This window comes from Palaemon carinicauda, chromosome 16, assembly GCF_036898095.1.
Source record: "Palaemon carinicauda isolate YSFRI2023 chromosome 16, ASM3689809v2, whole genome shotgun sequence".
NCBI lineage: Eukaryota > Metazoa > Arthropoda > Malacostraca > Decapoda > Palaemonidae > Palaemon > Palaemon carinicauda.
In genome coordinates this window covers 15,613,273-15,638,233 of record NC_090740.1, presented here as the reverse complement: position 1 = coordinate 15,638,233, position 24,961 = coordinate 15,613,273, and the positions used below count along the sequence as shown (strand labels likewise).

General features: G+C 42.1%; 1 protein-coding gene across 2 annotated transcripts; it reads right to left on the bottom strand.

Annotated features, from left to right (window-relative positions):
* Nucleotides 1–19,014: 19,014 nt before the first annotated feature.
* Nucleotides 19,015–22,155, bottom strand: LOC137654932 (uncharacterized). Of its 2 annotated transcripts, none has more exons than XM_068388827.1 (2): nt 20,281–22,155; nt 19,015–20,124 (listed from the first exon to the last, which is right to left on the bottom strand). In XM_068388827.1, exons 1-2 carry the CDS (start codon nt 20,332–20,334, stop codon nt 19,267–19,269), a joined length of 912 nt encoding a protein of 303 aa, XP_068244928.1. In that variant the 5' UTR covers nt 20,335–22,155; the 3' UTR covers nt 19,015–19,266. Both variants share the same exon structure in this region; 1 of them encodes a protein (XP_068244928.1).
* Between the last annotated feature and the right edge of the window lie 2,806 nt (nt 22,156–24,961).

Here is a 24,961-nt window from a genome sequence, read left to right as displayed (position 1 = left end):
TTGAGTCTTCCATTTGTTAAGCCTTTGCCTCCAAACAGCACCATGTAACAGTCTATTTTCAATATTAAACTTAGCCGGTGATTATATAAGCTGCAACTCTGTTGCTCGACAGAAAACTCTACGTTAAAAATCCGCCAGCGATCGCAATGCAGGTAGGGGGTGTACTTCAACAGCGCCATCTGTCGTGCAGGTACTCAGTACTCAATGTAAACACAGAACTCAATTTTCTCTCTGTCGGGCTACCGGCAAGACCTACTAATTTGCTGTTACTAACTGGATTTGTTTTCACAACTTTTTGGTGAAGTACACTATTCTAGTTTTGAGCTTTCGCTATGCAGGTGTTTTATCTTCATCTCAAAACTTGAACTTGTTTTGGATAGATTTAATTATGGTGACAAAGAGAGTATGGACTCTCTTTCACTTTTAAATGGCCGACCCTTCCCTTAGACGGAAGTGTGTTTAGGTTTTTAGTAATTTTGCTTAACACGTTATAGATCTATATTTTTTATATCTCTCCGCCTTTATTAGGCCTCTTCGATTAACTTTCCATTTATTATAAACATATAAAAATAAATTTTTATGTTTTGTTTATATGCGACCTTTCCTGATAGTAGGCGGTCCTAACTTGGAACCGAAGTTAATCAACGTTGAGCCCGTTATATCGTATTTAGCCTTTAAAGAATTTAAAACTTTTTAAATGTAATGTTTTATGAAAGAATTTCTTTGATAGTCTTCGTACTGTTTTCAAAGATGAACTAACGTTTAGTTTTTTAGACTACGCAGTTGTTGACGTTCAGGACGTTCAACATGCGCTCTATCGTTACGATAGAGAGAGAGTGTATCACGGTTTCACTTTGCAGTAAGAGTAAATCGATTCTGACGTTTTGTTCATTCTTTCTTAGCTTAAATGTTTTAAATTCTAAATTAAAGGAACTTTTTATTTGGAAAACCTTTCAGTTTTTTCCTTTAGTCAAATAACATGTTTTTTTGACGATATATAATTGGGCTCTTCTCTTAGGTGCGAAATCAAGAGAGAAAGAGAGAGAGAGATAGAGACGGAGGGAGAGAGAGGAGAGAAAACGTTCCGTTCAAGCGGGTAACGTTGTTCTCGTGTTACTCTCGTCCCTAGTCTCTGCACGGGGAGGAAGGTAAAACGTTTCTAGGTTTTTATTCTTGTCCCCAGGCTATGTGCGGTGAGAGATTGCAAACGTAGTTTATATGAACTAGTGTTTAGTCTCTTTCCCAGCCACTGAATTTTTTATCTTAATATATGTTTTCTGTTTTTTGCTAGTATTAATGAGCTGCATTATACGACTGATTTCGCAATTACTACCTTTTAATGAAGGGTAGAATTGCGTGTTTCAGGTAGAAATCAGTAAAAGTTTCGATTTCAGTGAAATAAGTGCAAAACAGAAAATCAATAAGTGATATGCGCAAAGTGTTACAGTGTTGCGTCCGAGGGTTCGTCTGTTCGTGCCTGTCGTTCACCTAGTCCGGGACCTCTTGCAAGCTCCCAAGCCCAGGGGAGAAGTAATGTCGAACGACTTATGGGTTCGAGAGGCCTTGATCAACGAACAGACGTTTTCCCTCTGTGGTTTCGGGCGTATCTCCCCAAGATCGCCCCACCCACACAAAGACGAGAGAGCCCATTTATTTCTCGTCTGCGGAAGAGGTTTCTCGTAAGAAACCATGGACCAAGGTCTCGCAGCTTATTAAGCGCAAGTCGGTCCCTTCCGCGCAAGTCCAACGGCCCAGTTGTAGCCACTGGGTCAGTTCGGACTCGCTGCAGTCTTCCGACGACTGCTCACCTCCTAAGAGAGGCAAAGCGGTACCGCATCAGGCAGTCACACCGTCTGTTGCCGCACCTGCTCCTGTAGACCCTAAGTGGTCTTTGCTGCAGACCATGCAGTCTCAGTTAACGTCATTGATGCAGGACTTTCGTGCGGAGAAGGTTGACACTGCACCAACCTCTAGCCTACAACCAACCACGGTTGTGCGTCCTGTGGACGCTGAGGCGACCTTCTGCCGCACTCCAGCTGAGAGAGTCCCGCCACCCATGCGTTCCAGTGTACACTGCCAGCCGCATGTTGACGTTCAGCGACGCACGGAACCTTCCGTTGACGTTCGCGAGGTACAACAACAGTCTAAGTTGTTTTGTTTTGACGCGGTGCGTCAACCTCCGCATTCTAGAGTTGTTTTGACTGCTCAGTCTAGACAGTCAAAGCAGTCTCGAGTGGACACTGTACGTCCTCCCGCACCTGTTGTGGTTGACAGTTCAGTTGTTGACAGTTCACAGACTGTCAAGCAGTTACATGACGTTGCCTTCTGGTCTGCTACTAATGCACCAGTGAGAGACTCACTGAGGTAACCTAGCTTTTATCGGACAAGGTTCCTGTAGATGAGGAAGTTGCTGTTCTCCCTCCTACTGATATTCCCTTGAGGGCTCTGTCAGATGGAGAGGAGCCTTAAGCTGCTTAGCCTCCTATGGACTTTAATTAAATCATGATGATTTTTTTAAGGATCTTCGTCCGGATCTTGTAACTGCTGCTCCTCGTTCGCCTAAACGTCAGAACTTACACTAGGCCTAGCTACTTCGAAGCCGTTGTTTTTAAGCTAGTGCTCTCTCGCTCTCCTAGAGAGCGTTACGTTGGCTAGGCGACTGGTTTTTGCACCAGGAGGAGTTTTAGGGATACAGCCTTTGATTTCCCTTCTTTTAAACTGGCTTATAGAGCGAGAGTCTGATAGGACACGAGAGAAGTTCTCGGCTTGGGAGTTCATGCCTCTGCCCAGATAGACTTCTCAATTCTGGTAGACTCGCCCTGGTGCCTAGCCAGGAGACGCTCCAAGTTGTTTACAGGTCAACTTCTCAGCTTTTGTCGAGCCTTTGAAGTTTTGCTGTACTATTATGTCACACATAACAAGGCTTTCAGGGATGGTAAACGGTTCCGCCTCAGTCGCTAACCCCGTCTGTTGCCACACCTGCTCCCGTAGACCCTAATGGGCTTTGCTGCAAGACATGCAGTCCAAGCTTGCGTCCTTGATAGAGGACTTAAATGCGGAGAAGAACCTTCTGGCCAACAACCTTCCAACCGGTCGGTTGTGCGCCCTGTTGACGCTGAGGTAACCTACTCGCGTCTGCCAGTTGAGGTGGTTCCTCCTTCTGGCCAACAACCTTCCAACCGGTCGGTTGTGCGCCCTGTTGACGCTGAGGTAACCTACTCGCGTCTGCCAGTTGAGGTGGTTCCTCCACCGATGCGACCCAGTGTGGGTTGCCAGCCGCACGTTGACGTTAAGCGACGCTCGGAGGTGGTTGTTGACGTTCAGGACGTTCAACAACCAGCAGAGGTGACTTGTTGTGACGCAGTGCGTCAACCTCAGCAACCCGGTAGGGTGTTTGACTGCACAACCCAGACGGTCTAGACAGTTTCGGGTTGACGCTGTACTTCCTCGCGCACCCATGGTTGTTGACAGTTCACAGACTGTGCAGCAGTTCCATGATATTGCGTCCGGCTCCGTCACGCATCCACCAGTGCGACCGGTTTCAGCGAGTCAGACGTTGCCCACTCCGTTGCCGTTTCCTCATCAGTTTCGGATGAGAAACCCTCTGATGAGGACGTTGCTGAACAAGACGATCAGCCCCCAGCCCTGCTATCCATCCAGAAGATGCTGAAGAAGGAACGCTGCTCAGTCAGGCTGTGGATGAGTCTGGTAAGGACACTGTCATCCGTGGATCAATTTGTGTCACTAGGAAGACTACACCTCCGTCCTCTTCTATACCATCTAGCTTTTCACTGGAAAAAGGACAAGACGCTAGAAGCGGTCTCGATCCCGGTTTCCGGAAAGATAAAGTCTTGTCTGACTTGGTGAAAGGACTATATCAACCTAAGAGAGGGTCTTCCCCTGACTGTTCAGACTCCCAACCACGTTCTCTTCTCGGACGCATCGGACGTAGGCTGGGGTGCGACTTTAGACGGTAGGGAATGCTCGGGATTATGGAACTCGAGTCAAAGGACAATGCATTTCAACTGCAAGGAGCTACTGGCAATACGTCTGGCCTGGAAAAGCTTCAGGTCTCTCCTTCAAGGCAAAGTGGTGGAGGTGAACTCGGACAACACCACGGCTTTGGAGTACATCTCCAAGCAAGGAGGGACCTACTCTCTGACGTTGTACGAGATCGCAAGGGACCTCCTCACCTGGTCAAAAGGTCTAGACATATCACTAGTAACGAGGTTCATCCAAGGCAACTTGAATGTCATGGTAGATTGTCTCAGTCGGAAGGGACAAATAATTCCAACAGAATGGACCCTCCACAAGGATGTATGCAAGAGACTTTGGGCCACCTGGGGCCAGCCAACCATAGATCTCTTCGCAACCTCGATGACCAAGAGGCTCCCAATATTTTGCTCACCAATCCCGGACCCAGCAGCAGTTCATATAGATGCCTTTCTCCTAGATTGGTCACATCTAGATCTATATGCATTCCCTCCGTTTAAGATTGTCAACAAGGTACTGCAGAAGTTCGCCTCTCACGAAGGGACAAGGTTGACGCTAGTTGCTTCCCTCTGACCCGCGAGAGAATGGTTCACCGAGGTACTTCGATGGCTAGTAGACGTTCCCAGAACACTTCCCCTAAGGGTGGACCTTCTACGTCAGCCACGCGTAAAGAAGGTACACCAAGGCCTCCACGCTCTTCGTCTGACTGCCTTCAGACTATCGAAAGACTCTCGAGAGCTAGAGGCTTTTCGAAGGAGGCAGCCAGAGCGATTGCTAGAGCAAGGAGAACATCCACCCTTAGAGTCTACCAATCGAAATGGGAAATCTTCCGAAACTGGTGCAAGTCAGTATCCGTATCCTCGACCAGTACCTCTGTAACTCAAATAGCTGACTTCCTCTTATATCTGAGGAAAGAACGATCTCTTTCAGCTCCCACTATCAAGGGTTACAGAAGCATGTTGGCATCAGTCTTCCGTCACAGAGGCTTAGATCTTTCCAACAATAAAGATCTACAGGACCTCCTTAAGTCTTTTGAGACCACGAAGGAGCGTCGTTTGGTTACACCTGGTTGGAATTTAGACGTGGTACTAAGATTCCTTATGTCAGACAGGTTCGAACCGCTACAATCAGCCTCCCTGAAAGATCTCACCTTAAAGACTCTTTTCCTGGTATGCTTAGCGACAGCTAAAAGAGTCAGTGAGATTCATGCCTTCAGCAAGAACATCGGATTCTCATCCGAAACGGCTACATGTTCTACAACTTGGTTTTCTAGCCAAAAACGAGCTGCCTTCTCGGCCTTGGCCAATATCGTTCGATATTCCAAACTTATCGTATGGTTGGAAATGAACTAGAAAGAGTCTTATACCCTGTAAGAGCTCTTAAGTTCTATTTAAAACGAACTAAACCTTTACGAGGCCCGTCTGAAGCTTTATGGTGTTCAGTTAAGAAACCATCTTTGCCTATGTCAAAGAATGCTTTATCCTATTTTATCAGACTGTTAATACGAGAAGCTCATTCCCATCTGAATGAGGAAGACCAAGCTTTGCTGAAGGTAAGGACACACGAAGTTAGAGCTGTCGCAACTTCCGTGGCCTTTAAACAAAATAGATCTCTGCAAAGTATAATCGACGCAACCTATTGGAAAAGCAAGTCAGTGTTCGCGTCTTTTTATCTTAAGAATGTCCAGTCTCTTTACGAGAACTGCTACACTCTGGGACCATTCGTAGCAACGAGTGCAGTAGTGGGTGAGGGCTCAACCACTACAATTCCCTAATTCCATAACCTTTTTAATCTTTCTCTTGAAATGTTTTATTATTGTTTTTGGGTTGTCCGGAAGGCTAAGAAGCCTTTCGCATCCTACTTGATTTGGCGGGTGGTCAAAGTCATTTCTTGAGAAGCGCCTAGATTAGAGGTTTTGATGAGGTCCTGTTGTATGGGTTGCAACCCTTCATACTTCAGCTCCTAGGGGTCGCTCAGCATCCTAAGAGGATCGCGAGGCTCCGTAAGGAAGACGTACTTAAAAAGGCAGAGTAATTGTTCAAGTCGACTTCCTTACCAGGTACTTATTTATTTTATGTTTGTTATTTTGAATAACTGCTAAAATGAAATAAAAAATCCTTAGCTCATAATAATGTAAACAATTATTGCTGGTCTCTACCCACCCCCCTGGGTGTGAATCAGCTTATATAATCACCGGCTAAGTTTGATATTGAAAAATGTTATTTTTATAATAAAATAAATTTTTGAATATACTTACCCGGTGATTATATATTAAAGGACCCTCCCTTCCTCCCCAATAGAGACCCAGTGGACCGAGGAGAAAATTGAGTTCTGTGTTTACATTGAGTACTGAGTACCTGCACGACAGATGGCGCTGTTGAAGTACACCCCCTACCTGCATTGCGATCGCTGGCGGATTTTTAACGTAGAGTTTTCTGTCGAGCAACAGAGTTGCAGCTTATATAATCACCGGGTAAGTATATTCAAAAATTTATTTTATTATAAAAATAACATTTTTCGCCTTTAAAGGACATATGGTACTGCATGAAGATATGGTAAGCTAAACCATTCATAATTCTGAATTAAGAGGAGAGCTACCATTGTTCATTCAAGCATTCATATCACACAGATTTTTTTTCAAGTCAGAGTAGGTTTAACTCTGTCAAAGAGGAAATGTTAGAAAGAAGGAGTTCCGTAAGGTAGTGTGCTGAGTGTAACCCTATTTGCATTAGCTGTAAATGGAATATCCTTTGTCATTCCCCAAGTTATTCTCTCAAGCTGTTTGTAGATGATCTCTCCATATCATTTGCTGGAGCTAGAATGGCAGTGGTTGAGAGAAAACTAGAACTCTCAATTGACAAAATTATTCACAGGGAAGATATGAATAGATTTAAATTTTCAACAAGCAAAACTATTTTTGTCCACTTTTTTCGTATTCAGGGAGTACATCCTGACCCTGAAAAGTACATCAAATTGTCGTGTTCAGGGAGTACATCCTGACCCTGGTATGTACATCAAAAACCAACCGATCCCATACATATATGAAGCTACATATTTATGATTGCTATTCGATTGCAAGCTGACATAGGTTCCTCAATTGAAAGTCTTAAAAGTAAGATGTCTTCAGGCTCTGAATCTTTTAAGAGTTCTGTCCAGACCGCAAAACTATTTAAAAGTTGTATAAGGCCTTAATTTTTTCAAAAATTAGTGATTGGTGTTAAATATGCTCCTCAACCACCACAAGCTGATTAAAGATTTTGGATTCTATACACCATACTGTTATCAGATTGGCCACAAGAGCTTTTAGAACTTCACCTATCCAAAGCCTCCTTGTTGACGCTGAAAATTACCTTGAGACCTTTACCGAAAGTCTTCTGTTGTTCGTTATTGGTTTAGGTGGCAAAGACTTCTTGATTCTTTAGCTTTCAGACAGCAAACCTTGTAAGGCATCAGACATAGTTTGAATTGTACTGAAAATCTCCTCAACCTTTTGAGTTTCGGGTAAAACAATTGATAAATAGTCTTGATATCGCTAAAAATAAAGTGCTTTCATTTAGCACTCCATAGAAATTACCAGAGATATCTTTCTGTAAATATTTTACTGGTGTAAAAAAGAACATGGCTGACTTAAAGCCCTGTCTTTTTAAGTGGCACGTTGAAGAACATATGGAATCAACCTTTATCTTTACTGGTGGATCCAAATCTGATACTGGTGTTGGATTTGGAGTATTTGGCAATCCTTTAATTGTAAAGGTACACTTTCCCTAGTGTAATCTATTTTTACTGCCAAACTGCATGGCATATTAATTGCTTTGAAAATAGTGTTAAAAGAAAAGTGCAATTTTACAATTTTTGCTGATGTAAGAAGTGTCTTACAAACTTTAGAAGTTTTTAATTCCAGTAACCCTTTAGTTTTAAAGATTTTAGAATGGCTCTTTATTTTTGGGCTGAGAGGTATAACAGTTCAATTTTGCTGGGTTCTGGCAAACGTAGATGTGTCTGGAAATAAGGAGGCAGATTTACTGCCAAAGAATGCTGCAGCCAAGTTGCTACCAAGAAGATATTCCATCCTCTGTAATGATGTTTTACTGTGTATTAAGAATTTGTTTTATCATTGGGAACAGCATTAGGTAAGTTTTGGAAATAAGATGAGAGAAATAACGAATATTTTATCTCCTTGGAGGTTTAACAAGTTGTCCCAAAAGTGGCAGACTACTCTTTGTTGTCTCCGCATTGGTTACACTCGGTTGACGCACAAGTTTCTGATGACTGGCCAGCACCAGCCATATTGCGCAAACTGTTTGGTACCCCTGACAGTGTGGCATTTGTTGACAGAAGGTCCCACTTTTAGCACCTTATGAAATAGATACCTTTTTGAGGCTCGAGTTGAGGATAGCAGGTTCATCCTTGCTAAGATTCTTGAGCAGGATGTGTTGTACTATGCTAGCCGTATTTTTAGATTTATTCCAGAAGCAGCTTTATGGATTTTAATTGAATATCTTTTTATTCTTTATTTATAACAAATGGTATTGGCATCAATGACCTTTGATGTCAGGATGCCAGAAAACTCGAAATCAATTAATCAATCATTAGTACTGAGAAATAAAAGTGGTTTACCCCAAGGTGTGAAATATTAGTTTCTTACTCATAATGTGGTTTTCTTAAAATATCATCTACCGACACCGTATAAGGGTGAGCGAGCTGGGTATATTCCTGGCATTCCATGCCACTTTTTTCTCTGGTATATTTAGCAGTATTTATACCTTAGAAATGGTGCTATTAGGAGCATTTCACTGGGCGACAGGTTGAGCCCAGAAAAATTATTATAGCTTTTTCAGGATGCATTGAAGGTTATATTATAATATAACTATAGTTTTGTGTTTGCTGTCAAATAATGTTTCAAAACACATGAAGTGCTATATTTGGTTATTTTGCCAGATATTGATGGCTCAAAATGAGACTAAACTGTAGAAAGCACTTGTTGACAGAAGTAGGTTGAGTTGAGCAGTAACCATATTTGTCAATACTTCACAGTCTACTTCATTAACTACAAATTTCATTTAAATGTCAGGGCAATGAATCAAGTTAATAAGATTTTGGGGGTATTTATTAGTTATAATAATATTTACCAGAGTAATATACCTCACAGAGGTAAATTATGACTTCCCTGAAAATGAAAGAATATGTAAAAGGCTGAAATAAATATAATTTTTTTTTTACTCTAATATTAGTTATTTGATTATTATATAACCAGGTTTAAGGAAATTCTTGGGAACAATTACATTACCTTTTTTTTTGCATTAAAATATATAATAGACTCCCAGAGGATTATTTTTTTTCACATTTTTTTCGTAGAATTTCTTAAACTGCAGAATGTCACTTTGTTTTGATTAACACTGATATGCATGTACTGTACTGTTAAGTATGGCACATAAAAGTGACATATATTATGTTGATTATATACATTTCACCATTAACATTATCTGGTGTAGCATTTGGGAGCCCAAATAAACAAAAGTTCACAAAGAAGTAAGTTTGTCCAAATTAAGTTTCTGTGAATACACTCAATTAGAAATACTGTATGGAAAAGGCTATATTATTTTGTGAGAATATGAGTTTACATCAGTACTTTCAAGTTTTCCCATCACTTTTAAAAGTAAATGTGTGAAAAGTAATGACAATTATTCTAGCAAACTGCGAATAACAAAATAAATGTTGAACTAACAAATATTGGTAATCACATGTATACTGTACCTAAATTATACACATGGAACTTGAAGCTCGTAAACATACTACTTTGGATGAAACATGAGCCACTATTCATGGCAAAGGAATCAAGTATATAGTCCTATTCTAAGCGTTGGAGAGTGCCATCTTTATTACCACCGTGGTCTTCATCAGTAATGCTAGGTACACCTGAGAACTAGGAGAAAAGCATACAATCTAATTTAGGATCTATCCAGCTCATCATATTCAAAGAATAAAATATTAATGGAAGCAGTTGCTTTATCCCAGACAACAACTGAAGTGCTACTCACAAATATTCTACATACAGTACCCTGTACTTGTGATTTTCATTTTTTTATTTTATTATGCAAGAGGGGAATGTATTACTATAGTACATTATTGTCATTATTATTATTACCAGCTAAGCTACAATATTAGTTAGAAAAGCAGGATGATATCTATATTTATTTTTGCTACTAATGATAATTTATACATATCCCCCCAAAACAGCCACAAATGGCTCAATGTTTGGCCTGTTTCTGGATCAGTTTTCTGATGAACAGTCTTTGATGGGGTTTTATGCTATTGATTTTATGTGAAAGCTCTTGATTATCATTTAATATAGCCATAGTACATCAGTAACAATGTACAGTACATCGTAAAGTTAAGAATACAATATAGTTATACCCTTAGACAGACAGACATTTTTTTTAATTTCCCTTTTTAATAAATTACTTTAATTTTGTTTTCTAACAATTATCAATAATTATGGTACAATTGGATTAATTGTTCTTTATTTCTCTAAATATCGTAATGGTGGGAAACTTAGAAGAATTGAAAATTTGCCATTCTGAAGCATCACAACAAAATTTTCACCAAATATGTGTAGGTAGTGATGTCTAATTTTCCCAATACTGTATTTTGGGTACAAAGAAATTCGTATAATTAAAATTTTAAATTTTTCTCTTTGCATTTACTGTGTTGCAAGGTTTCATTTTAAAATTGTGTGTTATCACTGAATTTAAGAATGAAGATCACAAATTTCAAGGGACTCTATACTGTACTGCATTGCATTGAAATTTCTGGAATATCATTTGTGAGGGGTATATTGCACCTAGTATTTTCTCTTCATTTGATATATTACATGAAAGCAGTAATAACCTATAATGCTGATTTACCAGTTACACCTATGTAGAATCATTAGATACAGTGATGACTAAATGATGAGCTTATTACGAAGCTTATGCTGTAACAAACACCATTATATTACTAAGGAAGCCAGTTTTAATCAATCTAGGACTCCACCTATTGGTCCAGACTTTTAGCCTAATCCTACTTATTTATTGGAAGACAATTTACATCTAATGTCTAGTATTAGCAACATTTTTCTTAAACAGTTTCTGAAAGAAGCAATGACTACCGTAGCACACAAGTAAACTTTAACAATACTGTAATCAAGTGAAGAGGGAGGTCACAATAACCTGATCTGTGGCGATGATATAGTAGTCCTTATATGAAAGGCATTAACTAATTAACATAGAATCCTACTATATGTATGCATACAGTGTTGTTTTATCAATTTAAAAAAAAAGTACCGTATGAACTTATTATTGGTATGCATATTTCTCTTAATGCTGATTAAACCTCAGTGAAAGTATTGTGTTGTAAGAAAGTTAAAATGCTAAGTTTTATTTCAAGCCGTGCATTTGTCTAAAAATGTGTGATGTTAATTTTAATTACTGGTACTAAAAATGAGATGTATTATTAGATTTATTTGATTACCGGGTAGTTTAAACAAATAATTGTTTTTTATTTGAAAACCAAAATAAGTACAGTACACAGTTTTGCTTAGTGCTGTAGTTGTTTATACATTAAGCACTTCCATTTATGAAATCAAAGATGCATTGCTTCTTTCTCTTTGCTTAGTGTGGTAAATTTTTATTTTTCAATATTAAACTTAGCCGGTGATTATATAAGCTGCAACTCTGTTACTCGACAGAAAACTCTACGTTCAAAATACGCCAGCGATCGCTATGCAGGTAGGGGGTGTACATCAACAGCGCCATCTGTCTAGCAGGTACTCAGTACTCAATGTAAACACAGAACCAATTTTCTCTCTGTCGGGCTACCGGCAAGACCTACTAATACGCTGTTACTAACTGGATTTGTTTTCACAACTATTTGGTGAAGTACACTATTCTAGTTTTGAGCTTTCGCTATGCAGGTGTTTTATCTTCATCTCAAAACTTGAACTCGTTTTGGATAGATTTAATTAGGGTGACAAAGAGAGTATGGACTCTCTTTCACTTTTAAATGGCCGACCCTTCCCTTAGACGGAAGTGTGTTTAGGTTTTTAGTAATTTTGCTTAACACGTTATAGATCTACAGTATATATTTTATATCTCTCCGCCTTTATTAGGCCTCTTCGATTAACTTTCCATTTATTATAAACATATAAAGATAATTTTTGTTTTGTTTATATGCGACCTTTCCTAACTTGGAACCGAAGTTAATCAACGTTGAGCCCGTTATATCGTATTTAGCCTTTAAAGAATTTAAAACTTTTTAAATTTAATGTTTTATGAAAGAATTTCTTTGATAGTCTTCGTACTGTTTTCAAAGATGAACTAACGTTTAGTTTTTTAGACTACGCAGTTGTTGACGTTCAGGATGTTCAACATGCGCTCTATCGTTACGATAGAGAGAGAGTGTATCACGGTTTCACTTTGCAGTAAGAGTAAATCGATTCTGACGTTTTGTTCATTCTTTCTTAGCTTTAATGTTTTAAATTCTAAATTAAAGGAACTTTTTATTGGAAAACCTTTCAGTTTTTTTCCTTTAGTCAAATAACATGTTTTTTTGACGATATTATAATTGGGCTCTTCTCTTAGGTGCGAAATCAAGAGAGAAAGAGAGAGAGAGATAGAGACGGAGGGAGAGAGAGGAGAGAAAACGTTCCGTTCAAGCGGGTAACGTTGTTCTCGTGTTACTCTCGTCCCTAGTCGCGGTACGGGGAAGAAGGTAAAACGTTTCTAGGGTTTTATTCTTGTCCCCAAGCTATGTGCGGTGAGAGATTGTAAACGTAGTTTTTTTTTAACTAGTGTTTAGTCTCTTTCCCAGCCACTGATTTTTTTTATCTTTATATATGTTTTCTGTTTTTTGCTAGTATTAATGAGCTGCATTATACGACTGATTTCGCAATTACTACCTTTTAATGAGGGTAGAATTGCGTGTTTCTGGTATAAATCAGTAAAAGTTTCGATTTCAGTGAAATAAGTGCAAAACAGAAAATCAAAGTGATAAAGTGATATGCGCTAAGTGTTACAGTGTTGCGTCCGAGGGTTCGTCTGTTCGTGCCTGTCGTTCACCTAGTCCGGGACCTCTTGCAAGCTCCCAAGCCCAGGGGAGAAGTAATGTCGAACGACTTATGGGTTCGTCAGGCCTTGATCAACGAACAGACGTTTCCCTCCGTGGTTTCGGGCGTATCTACCCAAGATCGCCCCACCCACACAAAGACGAGAGAGCCCATTTATTTCTCGTCTGCGGAAGAGGTTTCTCGTAAGAAACCGTGGACCAAGGTCTCGCAGCTTATTAAGCGCAAGTCGGTCCCTTCCGCGCAAGTCCAACGGCCCAGTTGTAGCCACTGGGTCAGTTCGGACTCGCTGCAGTCTTCCGACGACTGCTCACCTCCTAAGAGAGGCAAACCGGTACCGTATCAGGCAGTCACACCGTCTGTTGCCGCACCTGCTCCTGTAGACCCTAAGTGGTCTTTGCTGCAGACCATGCAGTCTCAGTTAACGTCATTGATGCGGGACTTTCGTGCGGAGAAGGTTGACACTGCACCAACCTTTAGCCTACAACCAACCACGGTTGTGCGTCCTGTGGACGCTGAGGCGACCTTCTGCCGCACTCCAGCTGAGAGAGTCCCGCCACCCATGCGTTCCAGTGTACCCTGCCAGCCGCATGTTGACGTTCAGTAACGCACGGAACCTTCCGTTGACGTTCGCGAGGTACAACAACAGTCCAAGTTGTTTTGTTTTGACGCGATGCGTCAACCTCCGCATTCTAGAGTTGTTTTGACTGCTCAGTATAGACAGTCAAAGCAGTCTCGAGTGAACACTGTATGTCCTCACGCACCTGTTGTGGTTGACAGTTCACAGACTGTTAAGCAGTTACATGACGTTGCCTTCTGGTCTGCTACTAATGCACCAGTGAGAGACTCACTGAGGTAACCTAGCTTTTATCGGACAAGGTTCCTGTAGATGAGAAAGTGTTGTTCTCCCTCCTACTGATATTCCCTTGAGGACTCTGTCATTTGGAGAGGAGCCTTAAGCTGCTTAGCCTCCTATGGACTTTAATTAAATCATGATGATTTTTTAAGGATCTTCGTCCGGATCTTGTAACTGCTGCTCCTCGTTCGCCTAAATGTCAGAACTTACACTAGGCCTAGCTACTTCGAAGCCGTTGTTTTTAAGCTAGTGCTCTCTCGCTTTCTTAGAGAGCGTTACGTTGGCTAGGCGACTGGTTTTTGCACCAGGAGGAGTTTTAGGGATACAGCCTTTGATTTCCCTTCTTTTAAACTGGCTTATAGAGCGAGAGTCTGATAGGACACGAGAGAAGTTCTCGGCTTGGGAGTTCATGCCTCTGCCCAGATAGACTTCTCAATTCTGGTAGACTCGCCCTGGCGCCTAGCCAGGAGACGCTCCAAGTTGTTTACAGGTCAACTTCTCAACTTTTGTCGAGCCTTTGAAGTTTTGCTGTACTATTATGTCACACATAACAAGGCTTTCAGGGATGGTAAATGGTTCCGCCTCAGTCGCTAACCCCGTCTGTTGCCACACCTGCTCCCGTAGACCCTAAATGGGCTTTGCTGCAAGACATGCAGTCCAAGCTTGCGTCCTTGATAGAGGACTTAAATGCGGAGAAGAACCTTCTGGCCAACAACCTTCTAACCGGTTGGTTGTGCGCCCTGTTGACGCCGAGGTAACCTACTCGCGTCTGCCAGTTGAGGTGGTTCCTCCTTCTGGCCAACAACCTTCCAACCGGTCGGTTGTGCGCCCTGTTGACGCTGAGGTAACCTACTCGCGTCTGCCAGTTGAGGTGGTTCCTCCACCGATGCGACCCAGTGTGGGTTGCCAGTCGCACGTTGACGTTAAGCGACGCTCGGAGGTGGTTGTTGACGTTCAGGACGTTCAACAACCAGCAGAGGTGACTTGTTCTGACGCAGTGCGTCAACCTCAGCAACCCGGTAGGGTGTTGACTGCACAACCCAGACAGTCTAGTCAGTTTCGGGTTGACGCTGTACTTCCTCGTGCACCCATGGTTGTTGACAGTTCACAGACTGTGCAGCAGTTCCATGATATTGCGTCCGGCTCCGTCACGCATCCACCAGTGCGACCGGATTCAGCGAGTCAGACGTTGCCCACTCCGTTGCCGTTTCCTCATCAGTTTCGGATGAGGAACCCTCTGATGAGGACGTTGCTGAACAAGACGATCAGCCCCCAGCCCTGCTATCCATCCAGAAGATGCTGAAGAAGGAACGCTGCCCAGTCAGGCTGTGGATGAGTCTGGTAGGGACACTGTCCTCCGTGGATCAATTTGTGTCACTAGGAAGACTACACCTCCGTCCTCTTCTATACCATCTAGCTTTTCACTGGAAAAAGGACAAGACGCTAGAAGCGGTCTCGATTCCGGTTTCCGGAAAGATAAAGTCTTGTCTGACTTGGTGAAAGGACTATATCAACTTTAGAGAGGGTCTTCCCCTGACTGTTCAGACTCCCAACCACGTTCTCTTCTCGGACGCATCGGACATAGGCTGGGGTGCGACATTAGACGGTCGGGAATGCTCGGGATTATGGAACTCGAGTCAAAAGACAATGCATTTCAACTGCAAGGAGCTACTGGCAGTAAGTCTGACCTGGAAAAGCTTCAGGTCTCTCCTTCAAGGCAAAGTGGTGGAGGTGAACTCGGACAACACCACGGCTTTGGCGTACATCTCCAAGCAAGGAGGGACCTACTCTCTGACACTGTACGAGATCGCAAGGGACCTCCTCACCTGGTCAAAAGGTCTAGACATATCACTAGTAACGAGGTTCATCCAAGGCAACTTGAATGTCATGGCAGATTGTCTCAGTCGGAAGGGACAATAATTCCAACAGAATGGACCCTCCACAAGGATGTATGCAAGAGACTTTGGGCCACCTGGGGCCAGCCAACCATAGATCTCTTCGCAACCTCGATGACCAAGAGGCTCCCAATATTTTGCTCACCAATCCCGGACCCAGCAGCAGTTCATATAGATGCCTTTCTACTAGATTGGTCACATCTAGATATGCATTCCCTCCGTTCAAGATTGTCAACAAGGTACTGCAGAAGTTCACCTCTCACGAAGGGACAAGGTTGACGCTAGTTGCTTCCCTCTGGCCCGCGAGAGAATGGTTCACCGAGGTACTTCGATGGCTAGTAGACGTTCCCAGATCACTTCCCCTAAGGGTGGACCTTCTACGTCAGCCACACGTAAAGAAGGTACACCAAGGCCTCCACGCTCTTCGTCTGACTGCCTTCAGACTATCGAAAGACTCTCGAGAGCTAGAGGCTTTTCGAAGGAGGCAACCAGAGCGATTGCTAGAGCAAGGAGAACATCCACCCTTAGAGTCTACCAATCGAAGTGGGAAATCTTCCGAAACTGGTGCAAGTCAGTATCCGTATCCTCGACCAGTACCTCTGTAACTCAAATAGCTGACTTCCTCTTATATCTGAGGAAAGAATGATCTCTTTCAGCTCCCACTATCAAGGGTTACAGAAGCATGTTGGCATCAGTCTTCCGTCACAGAGGCTTAGATCTTTCCAACAATAAAGATCTACAGGACCTCCTTAAGTCTTTTGAGACCACGAAGGAGCGTCGTTTGGTTACACCTGGTTGGAATTTAGACGTGGTACTAAGATTCCTTATTTCAGACAGGTTCGAACCGCTACAATCAGCCTCCCTGAAAGATCTCACCTTAAAGACTCTTTTCCTGGTATGCTTAGCCACAGCTAAAAGAGTCAGTGAGATTCATGCCTTCAGCAAGAACATCGGATTCTCATCCGAAACGGCTACATGTTCTACAACTTGGTTTTCTAGCCAAAAACGAGCTGCCTTCTCGGCCTTGGCCAATATCGTTCGATATTCCAAACTTATCGTATGGTTGGAAATGAACTAGAAAGAGTCTTATGTCCTGTAAGAGCTCTTAAGTTCTATTTAAAAACCTTACGAGGCCCGTCTGAAGCTTTATGGTGTTCAGTTAAGAAACCATCTTTGCCTATGTCAAAGAATGCTTTATCCTATTTTATCAGACTGTTAATACGAGAAGCTCATTCCCATCTGAATGAGGAAGACCAAGCTTTGCTGAAGGTAAGGACACACGAAGTTAGAGCTGTCGCAACTTCCGTGGCCTTTAAACAAAATAGATCTCTGCAAAGTATAATCGACGCAACCTATTGGAAAAGCAAGTCAGTGTTCGCGTCTTTTTATCTTAAGAATGTCCAGTCTCTTTACGAGAACTGCTACACTCTGGGACCATTCGTAGCAACGAGTGCAGTAGTGGGTGAGGGCTCAACCACCACAATTCCCTAATTCCATAACCTTTTTAATCTTTCTCTTGAAATGTTTTATTATTGTTTTTGGGTTGTCCGGAAGGCTAAGAAGCCTTTCGCATCCTACTTGATTTGGCGGGTGGTCAAGTCATTTCTTGAGAAGCGCCTAGATTAGAGGTTTTGATGAGGTCCTGTTGTATGGGTTGCAACCCTTGATACTTCAGATCCTAGGGGTCGCTCAGCATCCTAAGAGGATCGTGAGGCTCCGTAAGGAAGACGTACTTAAAAAGGCAGAGTAATTGTTCAAGTCGACTTCCTTACCAGGTACTTATTTATTTTATGTTTGTTATTTTGAATAACTGCTAAAATGAAATACAAAATACTTAGCTCATTATAATGTAAACAAGTAATGCTGGTCTCTACCCACCCCCCTGGGTGTGAATCAGCTTATATAATCACCGGCTAAGTTTAATGTTGAAAAATGTTTTTATTAATAAAATAAATTTTTTAATATACTTACCCGGTGATTATATATTAAAGGACCCTCCCTTCCTCCCCAATAGAGACCCAGTGGACCGAGGAGAAAATTGGTTCTGTGTTTACATTGAGTACTGAGTACCTGCTAGACAGATGGCGCTGTTGATGTACACCCTCTACCTGCATAGCGATCGCTGGCGTATTTTGAACGTAGAGTTTTCTGTCGAGCAACAGAGTTGCAGCTTATATAATCACCGGGTAAGTATATTCAAAAATTTATTTTATTAATAAGAATAATATATTGATAAGAAAATATAAGGACAACATTTTGTAATAAGGAACAGTTCAAATTTTATTACACAAAAATTCTTATTCTTAAATAATTCATGAAATATATTTCTGGTTTCTATTTCCCTGATCCATATTATTCATTAAATGCATAATAAAGTACCGTAAACTTTGAAAAAATTGCAAATGATTATTAAATCCTTATTTTACTGTTATATTTAGTTTTTCTTATAAACTCCAACCTTCTCTGACCATGATAAAATATCTCACCATACAAGGAACATTGCAATAAAAATAACTTAAAATAGTAGGCTGTTATAATGTAAGTAAAAGCTGACAGATTACATAATTGAATACAATTTTATTTTCCCTAACTTACATATCCTTTCAATCTTGAAGTAACCATATCAGTGTCATCTTTCAATATTTGTTTGATGATTACTGATTAATAATGAAAAACCTCATTTGTAAAGCTGTTTAACTTATAACACCAATTACAGTAATCCTGTTAGGTAAAGTTTTAAATAGTTTATACTTTTTTCAACCCCCCCTCTACTTCAAGAGAAGGAGCTTTCCATACCTCTGGTGGAAGTACCGTATTTTATTATGAAGCATAGAATATTGTCATGGAGATTTCCCAATAGTACAGCGGCATAGCAAAAAAATTCATAAGAATTGTGCATTTGGTGATGGAAGCACCAAACATGGAGGAATGATAGAATATATTGGGAACATTTTCAGATATGGAACCACTTTTGTAGTGACCCCAAAGTGGCCGCCATATTGGATTTCAAAATGGCGGCTTACAAATCTTTAGTTACAGATAATTCTGGTTATATACCAGCTAGAGACTTGGTTTTAGCGTCTAGATATACACATTTGAGGTCAAGGAATTGAATGGTTCTAGTTAGAAGTTGATTTGGTGACGCCATATTGGATTTCAAGATGGTAGGCTAAAAAAAAGAGAAATTTATGACTCATATATTTGGTTATGTGCCAGCTATATACTTGATTCTGGTATCTAGATGTACAAATGTGAAGCCAAGGAGTTAAATAGTTGTAATGAAACATGTTTTAATTCACATTATCAACTGATAATCCCATAATTATTATGTACATTTATATGCATGTAATTGTACACACGATAAGCAAGAGAACTTGCGTATCAATCAATTCAATAACACGTAAGTTCTGCACAGTTCCAAATCAGTCTGAGCAATCACCATCACAGCCACATAGTGCTGTGCATTTCAGAGCTGCTTTCTTACACTTGCATCTCCCACTGCAACCTTTTTTGCACCCACAAGAGATCAGTTCATAGCAGGATTTGGCAGCTTCTGGTAGTGTTGTCCACAAAGGATCAAACTGTCCGTCATTTTCCACCCACCCCCAGTCACATGGTGATGGTAGAGTGCAGTGTGGGACAAGAGACTGCCCCCAACAATATCCACCCTGGTACGTTGCCCTCTTCACATGCTGTTCTAGGGCTGCCTGTGTTGGAGGTATTGCTTCAATAGATCGCGCTATCTTTGCACAGAGTTTCTTCCTTGCCAGATTCACCTCTGAACATGTACATGTTCGGTCGTACAGGAGTACTATGTATCTCTCCAGGGTTGCCAATGTGTCCTCAGAAATCTCACTTGGTGCAGATGCCAAGGTCAGAAATGCATTTGTCACTTCTGGGAAAATGTCCCATACTGCCCATGCAGTTATCTTGCCACTACCTGCAAAGCACGAGACTGTATCACACCCTGTGATTGCATGGAAGACTGGCAGTGCCTTGGATTTGTCTGGCCCCAGTGAAGCAGCCAGCTTGTGTGCTGCTATGTAGAAGAAGCTCTTGCCAGTACCAATTGCTAGCCATAGTTCATCGAATGCCTCCTGTAGCTCCTGGGCCATCCACACAGCAAGAACCACCACATCTGTGTCCACGGTATGGATGAGTATTCTGCGGTGTCCAGATTTAACAGCATCTGCTGCATGAACCATCATGCGTGTGTCCGCTTCCTCGTGATTGCATGGGGCCAAAGCTGCTGTGTCTTCAAAGGGTGGTACAGCAATGACCTGTTGATATAAGCATAAAAATGTCATATAATTGGTGAAGGCGGTCAACTGATCATCAAAAAAATCTATATGAAATTAAAATTAATTTTTATATTACAGATCCATGACAATGTGGGTACATGTATTGACATATATAAACAGGGGGATTCAGATTACCTGTTCACCATCAGTAGCAATCAGCTGTTTCTCTGGCACATTGATGGACTCCATGATCTGCTTAGACAGGAAGTGGAAGAGTTCTTCCTTGTTCTCGTCGACACGGAGGAATGTGTGCCAGTTCCCTGGTAACAGGGCAGTGCCAGTAACATGTCTGCAGATTCCCTTGCCTCTGTTAGCCCGTGCAGTTGCCTTCAAGCTGCCTGAGTTTGCATAGCGGTCCCACACTAGATCCAGACGAGAATGATTTTGAAGCTGTGACAGAATGTATGGAACGAATACGTCTGTGGCATAGTCAAGAAATGTTTAGCTGTGGCCAGGGTTCAGCATTTGAACCACTGCAGCCCCATCGAGGATCACAGAAGAGACTTGTGGTGGGTGAGACGTTGGTTCAACAAGGTGTTCCAAAGGCCTCAGCAAGTCAGATTTGGAACCAAAGCGGATCCGTCCATTTTGTGATAGTGCAGGCGGGTGTGCACTGTTCTCATGTTTGAAGAACTGCTCGAGATCGCCATCTCTGGTTTGGCATGCGATGTATAGTCTGGAGAAAAGCTCTGAATCACTCCTTGCAGAGGCGAGTTGTTGCTTGCTCTTATTGGCACTTTTCACCTTGATGGATAAAAAGAATGGAAGTTTGTTACGTTTGATGACATCATTGAGTGGTTTGGATCTGTCTGCCAGATGTTCCTTCACAAATAAATGGAACTGATCTCGCCCCATCTGCACAGCTGTACGCACACTCTCTACTGCAGCTGGGCCCAGGATCTCCTGTGTGTCTAGGACCAGCAAATCTGTGCTTTCTTCTTCAAAGGGGTTGCCCATCTCCTCGATGACTGCTGTCAGTGCACGGACATCTTGGACAAATTTCTTCTGTACACTGTTGGTTTGCTCATGGTGGTGGGTGTGCTCTCCTCTTTGGTGCAGTTGTTGTGAGGTCTCAAATTCTGTGATGACCCGAGCAACTAAAGGGCCAGCCACCATCCACCGTCGAAGGGCACTAGGATTTTCAGTGAGACCCACTGCCCCGCCATCACCTTTGACCATGGTATTGTTTTGCTCATGTGCCTGGTCTAAGGCAATGGCGGAAAAAGCATGCCTGGTCTTCTTGGATGTGAAGTGGCCCATATGGAACTTGGCAGCAACATCTGGATGTTTCTCTGCAAGGCAAACCATGTCCCTGATGTGCACTGGAAACCAGCGAGCATAGTGGACATGAACCAATGCAGCTAGCTCTGGTAGGGTGTCCATGTACAGTGTGAAGTTCGACTCTCTAAGTGAACGTATGAAGAGGAGTATAGAGAGCTCTAGGTGAAGTACAGTGGCCCGGTACTGAAACTGGGGACATGCTACTGCTCACATGTCACACCATGCCTCAAACTGCAATAGTTCCTCATCTCTTGCTGTCGCTCTTTCTTTGTATCTAGTATATGCATGGTGCTGAAGTATGTGCAGGGCAGCAGCAGTTACCTGGTGGGCGCGTCTTGTACGGCTGACATGAGCTGCATGCAGGAAGGAGTCTGCTGTGCCTGTTGTTGCTATCTCTGCCTGTACCAATGCCTCTGTCCAACCACTGTCTTGCAGCCAGTTTCCTGCTGTCTTCCAAGCTGCCATCTCTGTGTGTAGAGCGCCTAGCATTACTACAAATAGATCTTCACCAAATGTGTCTGGCCAGTTCCATTGCACCTCCTTGGTGATTGCATACAGTGGTTGGTCCAGTGTGATGACGGGTATCTGTCCAGGATTTAGCTCATTGACCGCTGCTTTCACTACATCCATGGCATGACGGATCATTGCCACTGAGTGGGCTTGGTCATGGAAGAGGGGTAGCAAGGCAGTGGGTGTGACTGTGATATTAGTATGCTGGGCTGCTTGGCTCTCTGCATGATATGCAGCCCACGAAATGTTTTCTGGATTCTGCATATCGCCACTGTCACATGCATCCTTCACAGCCTGGAGCCACTTCTTCTCTTTATCAGCTTGTGCAGGATTCCTCTGCAGTGACGCTTGGGTTCCAGCTGGTACATGGTTTTTTTGGGCAGGTGAAGTAACTGGCTGTACATCTGTATAATACCGTGGAAGGTCACCCACAGCCTTGACATTGGAGATACCCCCGATGATGATAATACCTCGATCTGTGCCTTGATTGTCATAGTCTGGATGTTGTATTAAGTAAATACCAGTTCCATGGAATGAGTCATGTGCTGTCGTGGAGCTGGGATCGTGGTCTATATTATCCACAGCTGCTGTGGTGAACACTCTACTGCGGAGCTTTGGGGGGCAAACCACCTTTTCCATCTGAAAGCGCTGACATGTCCCGTTGCCCAGCTCTGCGAGAGATCTGTAGCACTCTATCATATGCAATGCTGATCCCTAGTCCAGATAGTGTGTCAACTAATTCCCTCTTTCTCGTATGGGCATGAAGCATCAAGCCAAGATATATTGGCAAGGGAGTCTCTTGACTGATGCTGTGTCGCACGTCTGTGCCTGCACCTCTTCTCTCATGTTTCACACTGTTGTATTTGATTAGTTGAGCTATGGTCAAAGATGCTGAGGACGATGATTGACGTGCCTGGTTTTTGATGCCTGCACCCTCTAGCATCATGGAGACCATTGTCAGCAGCAGTTGTGGCACAGACTCTTCTTGGCATTTGTCTGAGAAGGAACCATTGAAAGGCTGAGATGACTGGAACATATCCTTCCTTATAATGCGGGCAGCTCGTGCCAGGTGCACAGCATCACTGTCAGTGTCATGTTGACATGCTTTGGCTAGTGCACTGCAAATGTCTTCCTTATACTCCAGCAGGATATCTCGTCCCTTTCTGTGCTCCTGCAGATCAGGCAAACATGCCAGGATTCGCTCTTTAAGTCTGGTTGTATGGACTCGTGTTTCCAGCACAATGCCGAGCTGTTCCATTCTCGTTGTGTACAGCTTAGTGAGGTCTGCCATCTTGAACACAGGAGCAGTGTCCTTTTCTTTTGCAGTTTCCTCTATGTATGTTACCAGTTCAGACAGGACTATTGCTGAAATGACATCTACTTTGCTCTGGCTTTCCTCAGCAAGCGTTTTTGCTGCCCTCACGCGGTTGTATAGGGATGTCAAACATTTCTTGTGGTACTTGGCCTCTCTTGCCACCATATCCCCAGCACAAAGTTGTGCTAACAGAGTGGTATCCTCAAGAAACTCGGCAGCGTTGCGAACGTATTTATCTAGTTCCAGTGTCGCTACTTGATGAAACTCTGAACCAAGCTGTTGGTGGCAGAAGAAGCATAGATGATTGCGTATGTTTTCGACACAAGCTGCCTTAGATCTAGTTCGCTTGTACTCATCTGTGCTTGTACTGGCGGCAGGGCTTCCTTCAGAATGACCTCTTTTCTGTGCCCGTTGTAGCGTGGTAGTGTTGTATTTCACCCTGCATGACTTGTGCCACTTGGCTTGGTGGGCAGCCAGAGTGGCAACTATCCTTTGGCCTTCATCTAGTTGTTGTAAGTCCATATCTTGTGGCAGCTCACCTAGTTCACTGAATGCTAACATATTGTCCTCAAATGTCTTGTATCCAGCACCTGAATCTTTTCTTTTAGTTGCAGCAGGACACTGTAGGGACTCTTCTTTATCAGCTTGACACAGAACACAGAGTTCCCAGTCCAGTTTTGGTGTGGGAGTTAGAGGCTTGGAAACATCAACTACCTTGAACCGTTTCGACATGGTTGAAATCTAGAATAGAAAGAAAAATACCAGAATTAAGTATCTAGCTGACACAGAACCAAATATATCAGTCATAAATTTCTCTTTTTTTTTTAGCCTACCATCTTGAAATCCAATATGGCATCACCAAATCAACTTCTAACTAGAACCATTCAATTCCTTGACCTCAAATATGTATATCTAGACACTAAAACCAAGTCTCTAGCTGGTATATAACCAGAATTATCTGTAATTAAAGATTTTTAAGCCGCCATTTTGAAATCCAATATGGCGGCGACTTTGGGATTACAGTACTACAAAAGTGGTTCCATACCTGAAAATGTTCCCCATATAATATTTGATCATTCCTCCATGTTTGGTGCTTCCATCACAAAATGCACAATTGGTTTGCTATGCCGCTGCACTATACAAGCCTCGTAATTATTCGTTCATTCATATACCCATACATGTGAAGAACCCTGCTGATTATTAGAGAATTTTTACTATGTTCTGTATAAAAGTAGAATATTGTAGTTCATCCACTACAGCACATCACTGATCTAGACTGTTTGGCTATGAACAAAGAGCTCTTTAGACTACTTTGTCAACTTCTCCATTTATTTTCTTTTGAATTTCACTAAAACAGTCATTTTATCAAACCAGTATCTGTATGATATGATTCATATATCTTAGAAGCTAAAAGCACATTATAAATATATAGTATTTATTGTCAGTGGCAGTGTATTATTACTGAAGAGACAGAATCATAGCAAGATATTACATATAATACATATATAAAGTAAAAAAAAAAATTCATAATGGATATTGTCTTTTAAAGGGAAGGGATTTAATTTTGGGGCAAGTTTTAATTTTGATTACTAATGTCCTCCATGACTATATCTTGGTGAATAACATCCCCTAACCATAGTACTGTAGCGTAATCAAAACATAATTTTTTATCATATTTAATAACTAACTTGGAAGTATCGTACATGTTTT

Excerpts from the sequence above, each read along its gene's own strand:
- LOC137654932 (XM_068388827.1), bottom strand. The coding sequence starts at position 20,334 with ATGGAGTCCATCAATGTGCCAGAGAAACAGCTGATTGCTACTGATGGT. Across the intron at positions 20,125-20,280 it reads TTGCTACTGATGGTGAACAG|GTCATTGCTGTACCACCCTT; the intron begins GTAATCTGAATC and ends TTATATCAACAG.